A 12,320-nucleotide genomic window follows, 5' to 3' on the forward strand; every position below is an offset into this window, starting at 1 on the left:
TGTGTGTGTGTGTGTGTGTGTGTGTGTGTGTGTTTGTGTGTGTGTGTCCAGGGACCCAGATAGGTTTAGGTGAGGATGACCGCAACTACAGTATGTACAGGATGGGTGTTTGTACAGTGTGTTGGGTTTTTGTGGTAAAAGTGTTTTAAGGTCAGTGTTGTGTGCATGTGTGTATGCGTGTGTGCTTGTGTGTGTGAGTGGTGAGTGCATACTATACTGTATAAAGCAGGGCTCGATATTTACACTTAGGCTACTAGCCACTTTGACCCATTAGTGAGTGTGTGTTTGGATAGTAAGATTAACATCTACTAGCCATTTGGCTGCTGATGAAAAAAAAGTGAATTTAGAGCCTTGACTATAAGAGTACATACTACATATCATAGGGAGGCTTACCTGTTGATCAGATGCCCATATAGTAACAATAGTGCTCGCTCAGAAGAGAGCCAAGCCTTATTTCTCCAAAGAGTAAACCAACAGGCATAATTTGCATTTTCCCTTTCCAAATTTGCATGCACAGTTAGTGACCCAAGTGTGCAACAGTGCACTGCCTGTTGAGCATGCCTGCTGTGTCATTGCATACTGGGTGGACATTGTCTGAGCATGAAAACATGAGGCCAGGATATTGAGAAACAACCACTCTTTCTCAATAGGGATAGCTTCTATGAATCGTGAAGTCTTCTATGACAACAGTTTTCTAGTGAATGATGATGAACTCATGCAATTCAGAGAAACACAGGTGTTGTGCTCATTCTTCCTTTAACACTACTGCATTTGCGGCGTTATATGTGAAACACTAAGTACTCATTATGGCCATTTCCCATCTGTTTGGCTGTGGTAATATCTGATCATGAGAGAAGTGTGAACTCTTTCTGCACCTTGATATCTTCAGGCAACATTGCCACACCCTTCTACACAGTGCCACCCTGTTTGTATTTGCCATAGTCTACCCACGATGTGTATGCCCATTTCATTCCTTTAACAAACAAGGTGTAGTGAACAGGGTTACTTTCACTTTGTAAAATCTCCATTTCAACTTGACCCTGCATGGCTGCACTGTGGTTTATTCACTGGTTTACCATGTTGGCCCTTGTAATTGCCTTTTTTAAAACACGCTTGGAGTTTATTGTTCTCCAACTAACAATGCAGTTATTGTCAGTAACAAATTTTCTATGAGAAAAGTTGAGATTTTAGAATTTTAGCGTACTGTAGTTATCATTTTATAAAATACATCCAGAAATCCTCCAAGACAGTGTTATGATTCAACTCTTTTGGAAACCAGTCCCAAAATCCTCAACTTCCATTGAAAACGTTGTCACCTTGTGTAGTCTGTTATTTTCAGCTAGTAATGCCTCTGTTATGATCTTGGGGGGTTGCCCATGTCACCTTTTGACAAGCTTACACCTCTGCAGATAGTGCCGTGAGTTAATGAAGGCGTCTCTCTCTGATGCTGTGTCCTGTCAAGACAAGTTTGTTGAAGCCTATCCGCCCGTGCCTAACCCTACTTTAAGCAATCCTTGCAGTTGTTCCATTCCATTCCAGTTAGGTAGTTTAGCTCAGGTAATCATTGCAACTAAATCAGATGCAGTCTTTGGATGGGCATTAAGGTGTTGGCCTTTTGGCCCACAGGTCAGAGACATAAGTCCACTCCCCAGCTCTGACGATGGGATGGGAGCCGGAGCCGGAGCCGGAGGGGTGACTATAGTGAAGGAGGGTAGAGTTGCCCAAGAGGGACACGAAACCCAGACGCTCTGGGGTGCCAAGCTGTGACTCTGATCGCTGTGCCAAAGAGCCGAGAGCCAGGCTCATTGCAGGCTTGTACGAAATTCCGAATGGAAAGAATTTCAATTCAAAGTAATGCCATAATACGAACACTAGGTGGTGGGGTTCTATGTACTTTCAATGGGTGGTGTAGATTAAATTCAAAGAAATTCAAGGTAATAGCACCACCTAGTGTTCGTATTATGGTATTATTTTGAATTGAAATTCTTTCCATTCGGAATTTCGTACAAGCCTGGCTCATTGGCGAGACAAAACACACCCACAGCCCTTGTGATGGCCACTCCCATCACAGTGACCCCATGACCCCATCCTATTGTAGCAACTTGGTAGGTGGTCTGTTGGTGTTTGACTTGGTCAACTGTCCTTTTGGGCAGTCCAGGGCAGTCATGTCATGGGTACTAAGCACATAGCGGTTAGGGCGTCAGACTTGTATCCAAGACTTGTAATAAAGGTTGCCGGTTCGGCTCCCGACCCGCCAGGTTGGTGGGGGGAGTAATTAATCAGTGCTCTCACCCATCCTCGCCCATGACTGAGGTACCCTGAGCATGGTACCGTCCCGCCGCACTGCTCCCTTGGGGCGCCATTGGGGGCTGCCCCCTCACACGGGTGAGGCATAAATGCATTTTTTGTGTGCAGTGTGCACTTGTGTGCTGTGTCACAATGACAATTGGAGTTGGAGTTTCGCAGATGGGCTTTCATTTTGGCTTTCAATACTGTCCACATCTCCTCTCCTCAACCCTTTTAAAACATGTCTGTCCTTTCCTTTTCTGTGGCATTTCTGTGTCTTACTCCATTTACTGTGTCCAATGTGCTGTGTACTGTGTCCAATGTGCTAACTGCCCTCTCCCTAGTCAATTCCTTTTCTTTTAAAACCTTTTAAAACATGTCAATATTTCCCTTATCTGTGGCAGGTCCGTGACCCGCTCCTACTACCGTAACTCGGTGGGTGGCCTGCTGGTATTCGACCTGGCTAAACGGGCCACCTTCGAGCACATCCAGGAGTGGCACCAGGAGGTGCGCGAACATGTGCAGCCCCACCCCGCCCTCCTGGTGCTGGTGAGTTCATCAACGCCTCTGGTTGCTGTGCATTTTACTACATTGGTTCCTCCAGCAGTTAAAAAAATACCAACCGTTTATTATTCTTCCTATCACAATGTAGTTAGGCCTACCCTCTTTGTGTAGAGCCCCTATTGACGGTATTGGCTTGCTATTAACAACATTGCAATGACCAAGTCTTAATCTGTTACTTAAGACCCTCAGTAATGCCAGAGAAATGTTGTTATGATGTAGGTTTTTTTCTTTCAGTAGAAGAGTGAACGGGCAGTGGGCCAAACTGCACTAAGGGGTTGCAACACATGTACCATGACAAAAAATGGAACTGACACGTCTCCGTTCCAAGTAACCCATAAAATAGAATAGAAGAGAATAGAGAAGAATTTATTAATCACGCAGGAAATGTAGGAGTCTGGTAGCATACATAGGCCTACAAACAGATGATTTCACATTAAACAGTGAACATACATAAACATGAACATAAACATAAATCATAACATGTTCAACATGCTTCTGTGAGATACATTGATAAATATATATAATTAACATTTACAGGTGGGTCACAAGAGCGACTGTGACGAGTCCGACCAGCGCGCCGTCTCCCGGGAGGAGGCCGAGAATCTGGCGGGCAGGCTGGGCATGCCCTACGTGGAGGCCTCGTCCAAGACGGGAGACAACATCGCCGCCGCCTTCGAGCTGGTGACGCGTCGCATCTACCAGGGCCTGCTGAGCGGCGAGGTGGAGATCCGCGACGGCTGGGACGGGGTCAAGAGTTCGGCGCCCCGGCAACAGCCCTCGCAGCTGGCTCGCACGGCATCGGCGGAGAGAGAGGAGAAGAAGTGTGCCTGCTAGGATGCTGGAGCAAAGATGGTTGACGTGGATGGATATGGCAAGATGGTTTTATGGCTTTTTACATCAGGCCTAAGGGAGAGAAGTGGAGATCACTTCCAGGAAAGTGATGTTTGCCTGTTAGGCTTGAAACTGACTGGCCACATCGGGAGAAAGAGCTTGCAGGTGGCTGTGCCAAAAATGAAAAGGAAAAAATAATTTCAAATGGGACAATTCAGACCAAAAACTGGAAGAATAATTGCTATCCCTTGCCACCCTGGGAGAGATGGACAGACCTGTACTGTTTACTTGTTTTGTATGTCTGCAAGAACTTTCCAGGGGAAAAAAAAAACTTAAGGGATAAAACTTAGCTTGAAGATTGACGTTCAGGTTAATAGGGTCAAGTTCAAGGTGACTAACTCCTAAATAGAGGGTGGGATTTGTGCCAGCTCAGCAGGGAAGCTGAAAGGAGGGAACAAAGGGGTCAGTTGTACTGGGCACAGGTTTCCTGGTGAACCAGTAGCCTGTAATTAACAGGTTTGTGTAGCCCAGCCCCCTGGGCGTCAACACATAGCTTCTGGTTCACCAGGAAAGGGCACAGGGACAGGGGAGCACAGAATTGGGTTCTCATTGCATTATACAGTATGTAGTTGTGGCCCTTTCACATGACTCTGCCCCAGGTCATTTCAAATCTGTCAGCGACCCTGCTGCTCAGCACTACTTGTTTACAGTACGTAACAGGGACAGCAGTCTTATGAATGATTATGTAGCACTAAAGACCAAAGAGCTTTTTGTATTGCTGGGAGCAGGAGTTAAACTGTATGAAAGCTACTTCTCAAACTTACAAGTAAACGTGGTGAATAAGACAAAACAACATGTTATTTCATTGAAACTTTTTATTTATTTATTTATGGAAAACAAAAATCAAACACAGGTTATACTGAAACATTGTGACAAAGTCAAAAAATGTAATCAAATGTCGAAAAAAAAGCAATCTTCCCCATTTGAACCCCGTTCCAGTGCATTGCCCTGTCTCACTCACACACCCATACACGCAGTCTCTCACACACAGAAAACCAAGTGGTGATACAGGCAAGGCCCCCTCCCTCTTCTAACAATTTCTTCTGAAAAAAAAAACAAAAACAAATAAACAACCCCTTAGCACATAATCTTCTCTTTAAGAGAGACAAAACAGTTGCTAACATATCCCCATGTCTATACAAGTCCAAAGACACACCATCACACAATGGGGAGGAGGAACAAAGCACCAGAACTAATGATAAATTACAAATCACACAGCCAAGTTATGTCTCTCTGCTTTGAGGGGCTGAGGGCACAGTATTACTTCAAAAACAAAAAGGAAAGAAAAAAGAATGAATTATATAATACTCTACCGCACAAGTCTAAGACATAGGACTGCAAAAACACATGCCAATGTTTACAGAACAAAATGGAAGCTGATCATTTGATGTAAAAAAGGTTTAGTTCATTGTGAGGAGGGGTGTGATGTTGGCTTTGTTTAATTGTAGCTTTAAAAAGCAAAAGGTGAAAGAGATTAATGAATCAAGGCTAGAAACAAATGCCAAATCCCTCCCTGGGATCTCCCTAATAAGTAAGCATTAATCCAAATCAGGGCTTGACATCGACACCTGCCAGCCAGACGAAAAGATGTAAAACTTGGCTGTGGCTAGTAATAATTTCAGTCTCACTAGCCACTTTGGCAGGTTACTTATTCTTGGGTATGACATATACCACAGTAGCCTATATCTTGTTTTTGCCCCTTGCGTTATATATTTAAGTTCAAGAAAATTCATTCCGATTCTATTTGTCTGGTAAGCTATAGTTTCATTTAACACATGTTCATAGCACTGATCATCTCGTTTTTAATCACTGTCATTTTCTGTGCTTAAATGTATAATGGTTAAGAAAATACTTCTAAGAAAATACTGACAACCAAAACTAGCGGCAGGTAGAAAGGCTGAATGGCTAACAACTCTGGGCCACCGTGGCTGGTGAGGAAAAAGTAAATGTCAAGCCCTGATCCAAATCAGCTTAACCACTATATTATGAAACACAGGGTGGAGGAAACCATATTCTACAGAGAGTATTCTTAATGTCTTTTGTAAAAAAGGGAGGCAGCAAGAAGAGAGTAGACAGCAAGTACAAGAAAAAAACAAATTGGGAGACACATCAAGCATTACAGCCGTTTACGTTTGGTATTGTGTCCGACGCGAGCCTCGCCTATCTGCTTGTGAGCATCTCTACAAGAAAAGTATCTCCACGTATTGGCATGAGAAGGTGTACATAGAGGGCATGGGCTATGCTTCTCGTTCCTGGGTGTTACAAGGGTCTGACTTAAATTCAACGCGGCAGTTTTAGTTGTGTGGCCAGCTAAGAAGATAATCTGCTAATTAGATTGATGTACACGGGGGCATCTGCGCGGCTTGAACTCCGTGGCCCCATGGCACACAAACAAACAAACAAACAAACAAACAAGCAAGCAAGCAAACCGACTAACTGACTGCTGTTGCTTCCGGTGTGGTCGTCCCCGTTTCTCAAAAGCATTGTTGCTGACCAGTTAGTGACATGGGCAATTACATTGCAATTGTTAGCAACGACATTGTCGAGAAACAGTCCCACCCAGGGAGAAAGGTGTGCTCACACACATATCAGTATGCATGTGCATGTTGCTACCTTAACTGGTGAGGTTTTTTTTTTTGCCAAATACCCACTTTGCACCTCGCACAAGCCCAGAAACAAGTGCCCCAATAGGGCACAGACTAGCAGGCCCATTTATGCTGCAACAAAGACGGACACACGGCACTACACATGGGAAACAGCTGGGGGGGATGTAGGATGATATGGATCACTAGGTAGACGACATCACTCGTCACAACGTTTCTTTATTCAGTACGCATCTGTTGTGGTAGATGCACGCATACACACACACACACACGCATACATACAAACTCATACAAACCCAAACCCTCACCTACCCCCATCCCACACCACCCACCCACCCACAGCAATACCCAAAAATCAATTGCTTTGTCCATCACTGACAACCCCGACGAGAACCCAGTAGAGGAAAAAAGAAGTCTGAGAAAAGGACTGTGTTGCGAGGACTTGGGTCTTGCTACTTTTTGGTCGACTTGCGGATCAGTGCCATTCTCTGGAAAAAAAAAAGAAGAGGAAGGAAGCAAAAATCAGTCAGTGAAATATTTCCCTTGCATTGATTGTGGAAGTATGCGGAAGGTATCCTGGGTGTGATATCCATGAACTTCAAAAGGGCTAACATACAACTACAACAACCACATATATAAAAAAGCTGAATATTTGTGGCTGTAATTTGCTGACGTCTCGCCAACATGTCCTGCAGTGACAAAGAATGCCTTTTGCAGTGTTTTTACAGAGGTTTCATTTACCCACTCTTTCTTATCTTAGATTAAAAAAAGCGAAGTGTAATTGGTCTAATCCTAATCACAGTGATCCTGATCTGGAGAAACTATACTGATCTTTAACATGTCTGCCAGACAATGAACTTGAATAAAACAAAAACAAAACAGAACAGAACTTACACTCTAGACAAACAATAGGCGAAACCAGAAGCCATACCACAAGCTCCTTACACTGTAATCCCATTCTTTGCCTTTGGTATTAACAGGCAGTGTAAAGGGATGTTGGGAAGCTTTAATCTTAAATCCTGTAGTCTACACATTACCTTTGCTCTTTTTAATGCAGGGGGCAGACCTTACATTCCCCAACATCACTACTCTCTCTCTCTCTCTCTCTCTCTGTGTCTCTGAGCAAAAGGAGACCGCTTGAGTAATGCAGTATTCCCACATTATATGACATGTTATGGTGAATTTAAAAAAAAAAATAAAAAAAAAAATCACACATCAGTAATATAGGTGCTGGAACAAACAGACGAGAGCTGAAAAGAAATAAAAAGGTTCCTAACACCAATCTATAATCCAAAAGTTTAATAGCACAAATTTTCACTCGCTAAATCCTTCATCCAGAACACACTTTTTTTTTTTTTTAAATGTTCAGGAGAGGCATCCAACATTCTTATTCCACAAAAGGAACTGAAAAACTAGCATCTCAAACCTGTTCTATTGTCATGATAGCCCTGTATACAACTATGCTATAACAACATATAACGTACAAGAGTGAGGAGAATATCCCCTGTGCAACAAATCCCCCTCCAACCCTGCAGCTGAAAAGCCTAGTTCACAGCCTGTAAGCCACAGCTGCCAAGCAAAACAATTACATACAATACTGGGACGTATAAGGCGAGGTCATTTTAGACCAAGCCATGTAATGTAAAGCAGGCCAATATAATGGTTTATTATGGCAATGTTATAATTGTCCTTTACGGCTATGAAATGCACTACAACAGTGTACTGTACTCCAATCTAATGCAGAGTAGTGCAATGTAGCGTCTGCAGCGTCTGACCTGTTTGTGGGCCTCTGTGGTGCAGGCCTTCTTGTAGGGGCGAATCTCGTCTGAGCCGAAGCCTGGGATCCACATGTTCCACTGGCGCTCTGAAGCACAGACACACATCACACAGTTCATACAGGAAACAGCACCAACCCTCTGCCACACAGCGCACAGTTAGACCATGAAGCTTTACAATACAGATGCAGTACCAACCCTCAGCCACACAGCACACAGTTAGACCATGAAGCTTTACAATACAGATGCACATCTCATAGGCAGAATTACCAACAATGTTCAGAACAATGTTCTAAATTAACTTAGTTACATTAATACTTTTTCCACCAGCAGCCAAAATGGAAAGTAGATGTTAAATCTTACAACCAAAACACACATTCACCAATGTGTCTAGTAAATTGGTCTTTTCCACCAGCCAAGCTGTTATGTTTTCTATGAATAGGTCTAACCACGTAGTATTTTTTAAGTCGCTGTATATAACCTGCATGTAATATAATATTAGATCTACATCCCGTTACCACTTAGATATTGCTTATACTTGTTTGTTTAATTATTTATTTTGAATTGTCCAGGTTGGATGCTGACGGCGTTCCACCTTGGGGGAGCACTTTACCTCACACGTCACACTATTTAAGAACGGAAAGCGTGCCACGCGCTTCCTACTGGAGACATTGATAATGGACTAGGTCCGAAACGTTTGTAGCTCCAGATATTTTCCGTTGACTTCTTTTGTTAATTTGTCGGCCACAATACACTTTTTGAACCTGCAAGCCTTGTAAGCGCCTCATCTTTTTGACTATCCTAGTACCAGCCAAGCTGAAATTTTCACCAGCATTAGGCCACTTAGAGGGTGTTAATGTAGAGCCAACCTCTTACAGGTAGGCCATGCATTAAAAAAATAAATAAATAACCATCACACTGTTACAGCACAGAACCTTGACAGAACCAAGACAACAAAGTTAATCTGTCTATCTCTGCATCCGCGCATTACAGTTAGTCTTTATGGGGACATAGCTGCCTCATACAGATCAGTGTTACAGATGTAGTTCAAAAATAGATGTAAGAAGTCTGGAAAGAAATCGTGAAAATATAAATCATTTTAGAAAGATATGAAAATATTATATCATCGTGAAAAAATGACCATCAGTGGATCAGAGCAGTCTCACCCTGGCACAACTATCAACCTGTTTTCAACAGCCTTGAAATATTAGGAATCAAATGCTTGCAAAGCGCACTTGTTGTCACACATCCAATAATCGGCACTTGTAATTACAAGGGGGTGCTTGTAATGCAGTTCAGTCGGGGATGTGAAAAGCTGGAAAAGCCATGTATTACAATGTGTCTGCAAATGAGTGGTGGTGTATGGGTGCTGAGGGAAATTTTAAAAGTGCTTGTAATGCAGTTTGTGGATGTGCAAAGCAAGGGAATACAGAACCAGTTCAACCAGCTCCTACTGACCCAGGAGCAGCAATGAAATATGGGCCATCTCGAAAAAAATGTCTTAAAGGTTCAGAGCCCCCTCTTACCCAGTAAACAATACAACTCAAACAAATAGTCAAAAGCAACACACACAAAAATATTATTTCGCTTAAAAAAAAAAAAAAATCAAAAAAAGAAAATCAAGGCCCACTTGGAATAAAATCTGGGGCCACAGTTTGAGAATCTCTGGGTTAGGGCATTGACTGTTGCGTCGGGGACCTGGGTTTGATTCTGGCTCAAGCTCATTTCCAGATCCTCCCCCATCTCCCTCTTCCACTCACTTCCTGTCACCAATTCTCACACCGTCCCTTCAAGTAAAGGCATTAAAGCCCCTAATAAATAGATATGCATTTATTCAAAATTTGATTTATTTATTTTAAAAAAAAAGAGCGGCTCCAGACCTAGGTGAAGAAAGGTCATCCAAAGCCAGTGTAACACAGTGAAAGTGCAAACGGCGGCTACTGACCCAGGTGCAGCTGGACGTCCTTGACCTCCAGGGTGCTGGACTTCCTGTGACGGGCCAGCTGGCAGGCGGCCGTCACCACGCTCTCAATGAAGTCATCAGCTATCTGCAGCAGCATCTACGCAGCACAGGGGGTGTCAGTAAAATATGTTACAGCAAACACACATGCACGGATGCACACACATACATGCACACACACACACTTAATGGCAACAATCATTTCATACACACTTCCAGCGGATCAAACGAGACAAAGGGGCACAGGAACACAGCCTGTATGTCCGTTTTAATGCCTACAGCTGTATAATCAAAAACACCAACCTCTTCCACATCCTCATCCAGCTGCTCGTTTGGATCGATCTCTCGGACCAAGTCCTGCAGTTTTTTCTTACTCAGAACCTAAAGACAGAGAATTTTAGGGAAAAGACGTTCCAAGCTTTATCCATGTAATACCTCAGTGGGAAGTCTACAATGCGTATGTATATGCAATCACAAAAACTAGTTTTGAAAAAGTTCCCACTCAGCATCACAGATGTCAGTACAACACGTTGTGGTGATTTTTCAACATTCACTGCAATTCCACATGACTGCAAACAGCTCAACAGATCTTCATTTACATTTCTGGTTGACCCTTCAAAATGCCAGGATAGTGCAAAAACCTGTTCAGTGCAGTGGTACATAGTTCTTTGTAAAGCAAACTGGGAAGACATCTCACCTGGCTTCCCTCCGGACTTAGCCTTCCAGCGGGGCCAGACGTTCCCAGGACCTTCCCTGGAGCGGTAGCATTGTTTGCCATGATGGTGATGAGGGTTGATGTTTCTCCTCAATACAATCCTAAAACGGGTAGCTAATGAGCTAAAATAAACAATCAAGGGAAAAGGAACACATTCGTTATTGGCACTTTATTGGTCATACTTGTAAATTGACATAAGTACCTAATTCACAAGAACATAAAAAGGGGAGGACCCCACAGATGCTTGAGGATAGATCATTGCAAACTGCAGTTACCGAAAGTAAATAAATAGCATTAGCCCATCTGTCGCTAACATTAGCTTCGTATATAACGGCATACCCCTGCTATTTTGCGATTCTCCCGTCTGCTGCACAAACAATATTTTAAGCACAACTTCCCCCACGTTTTACATGTAATGTTTCTTTGGTGATGGTGATTAAATCCGCACCGCGATAAAGCGCGGTTTGTCATTTTCCCTGATTAATGCTAGCTTGGCGCTAGACAGCTTGCTCAGCTGACTGTTAGCGCCCTTACAAAATATACGGCCAAACATCTGAAATAGATATCCACTATTTTATGCACTGAATCATAAACACTTACTTGATTATCGACAAAATGTACTATCTCCCCATTTTCTGGCGTATTCGATGTGTTTAGGATTGGAGAATAACAGCAACTCTGGCAGTGGGCAATCTATCAATCCCAGTTCTCCCAGATTATTTCCGGGTGACCGTTCAGAAGTCTGTATCAAAATAAAAGCGGGTGACGTATGTCAAATCTAGTCAACAATCTCTGATAGTCTAAATTTGAGGGGGAAAAAAACTGCCACCAAATTATTTTCAATTCTACATCAGCGGCCTCCAATTATTTTTCTCCAAGGACCATCATGTAGAGCAAGTGAGGCTGCAGGCCAAACCAACCTACTGAGAAACAAGTTAGACTTCTGGACAGAGAACAGATTTTTCACTTTTCCGTTTTCCCTTCTTGTCAATGTCTATTATGAGACTGATGGCATAAGATTTAATTCTTTATTAATGCTTTGGAGAGAAATTACCCACTGAGGTTTCAGTGATCGAAAATTACATCACATTTGTTTTCATTTGTTCTGACCTCCTGTCGGGCCAAGTGTTTGCCATGCCCGGGCCGGATTTGGCCCACGGGCCTTTTGGAGAACAAGGTTCTACATGTTCTGTAATATAATGTTGCACAGGGCCATTTCAAGTGTAGCCTACCACTTCCATTCCAGGCTTAGTGTTAACAGTCAACCTGAGTCCTGTCACCGTCTTCTTTTAGTTAAGTTGTTATAAAGTAGGGCCTAACCCACAAAGTTATAGATAGGTCTAAAACTTAACACTACACAGATTCATGGATACAACAACTGACGGATTTGGAGCTGGTCAGATCCATTTTGAATCAACACAGACTTCTGTGTAGAGCAGTAGTTCTCAATCTCTTTTTAATAAACATCCCCTGGACCTCATCATAAGCCTCACAACGCCCCCTTGACTTCATCATAAGCCTGCCAA

At 43.0% G+C, this 12,320-nt stretch overlaps 2 protein-coding genes across 4 annotated transcripts in view; one reads left to right on the forward strand and one right to left on the reverse strand.

Annotated features, from left to right (window-relative positions):
- The window catches only part of rab42b (RAB42, member RAS oncogene family), a 6,806-nt gene extending 1,999 nt beyond the window's left edge, over positions 1-4,807 (forward strand). For all 3 annotated transcript variants that reach the window (XM_063199070.1, XM_063199071.1, XM_063199072.1), the window contains 2 exons: positions 2,691-2,835; positions 3,388-4,807. In XM_063199070.1, the coding sequence (XP_063055140.1) occupies positions 2,691-2,835; positions 3,388-3,684 (442 nt within the window). In that variant the 3' untranslated portion in view covers positions 3,685-4,807. The remainder of the gene's footprint in view (positions 1-2,690; positions 2,836-3,387) is intronic.
- A 1,739-nt stretch (positions 4,808-6,546) lies between these two features.
- taf12 (TAF12 RNA polymerase II, TATA box binding protein (TBP)-associated factor) lies at positions 6,547-11,525 on the reverse strand. Its single transcript, XM_063199073.1, has 6 exons — positions 11,395-11,525; positions 10,777-10,916; positions 10,383-10,460; positions 10,065-10,179; positions 8,120-8,208; positions 6,547-6,832 (listed from the first exon to the last, which is right to left on the reverse strand). Exons 2-6 carry the CDS (start codon positions 10,855-10,857, stop codon positions 6,797-6,799), a joined length of 399 nt encoding a protein of 132 aa, XP_063055143.1. The 5' UTR covers positions 10,858-10,916; positions 11,395-11,525; the 3' UTR covers positions 6,547-6,796.
- Between the last annotated feature and the right edge of the window lie 795 nt (positions 11,526-12,320).

This window comes from Engraulis encrasicolus, chromosome 5 (genome assembly GCF_034702125.1).
Source record: "Engraulis encrasicolus isolate BLACKSEA-1 chromosome 5, IST_EnEncr_1.0, whole genome shotgun sequence".
Taxonomy (NCBI): Eukaryota; Metazoa; Chordata; class Actinopteri; order Clupeiformes; family Engraulidae; genus Engraulis; species Engraulis encrasicolus.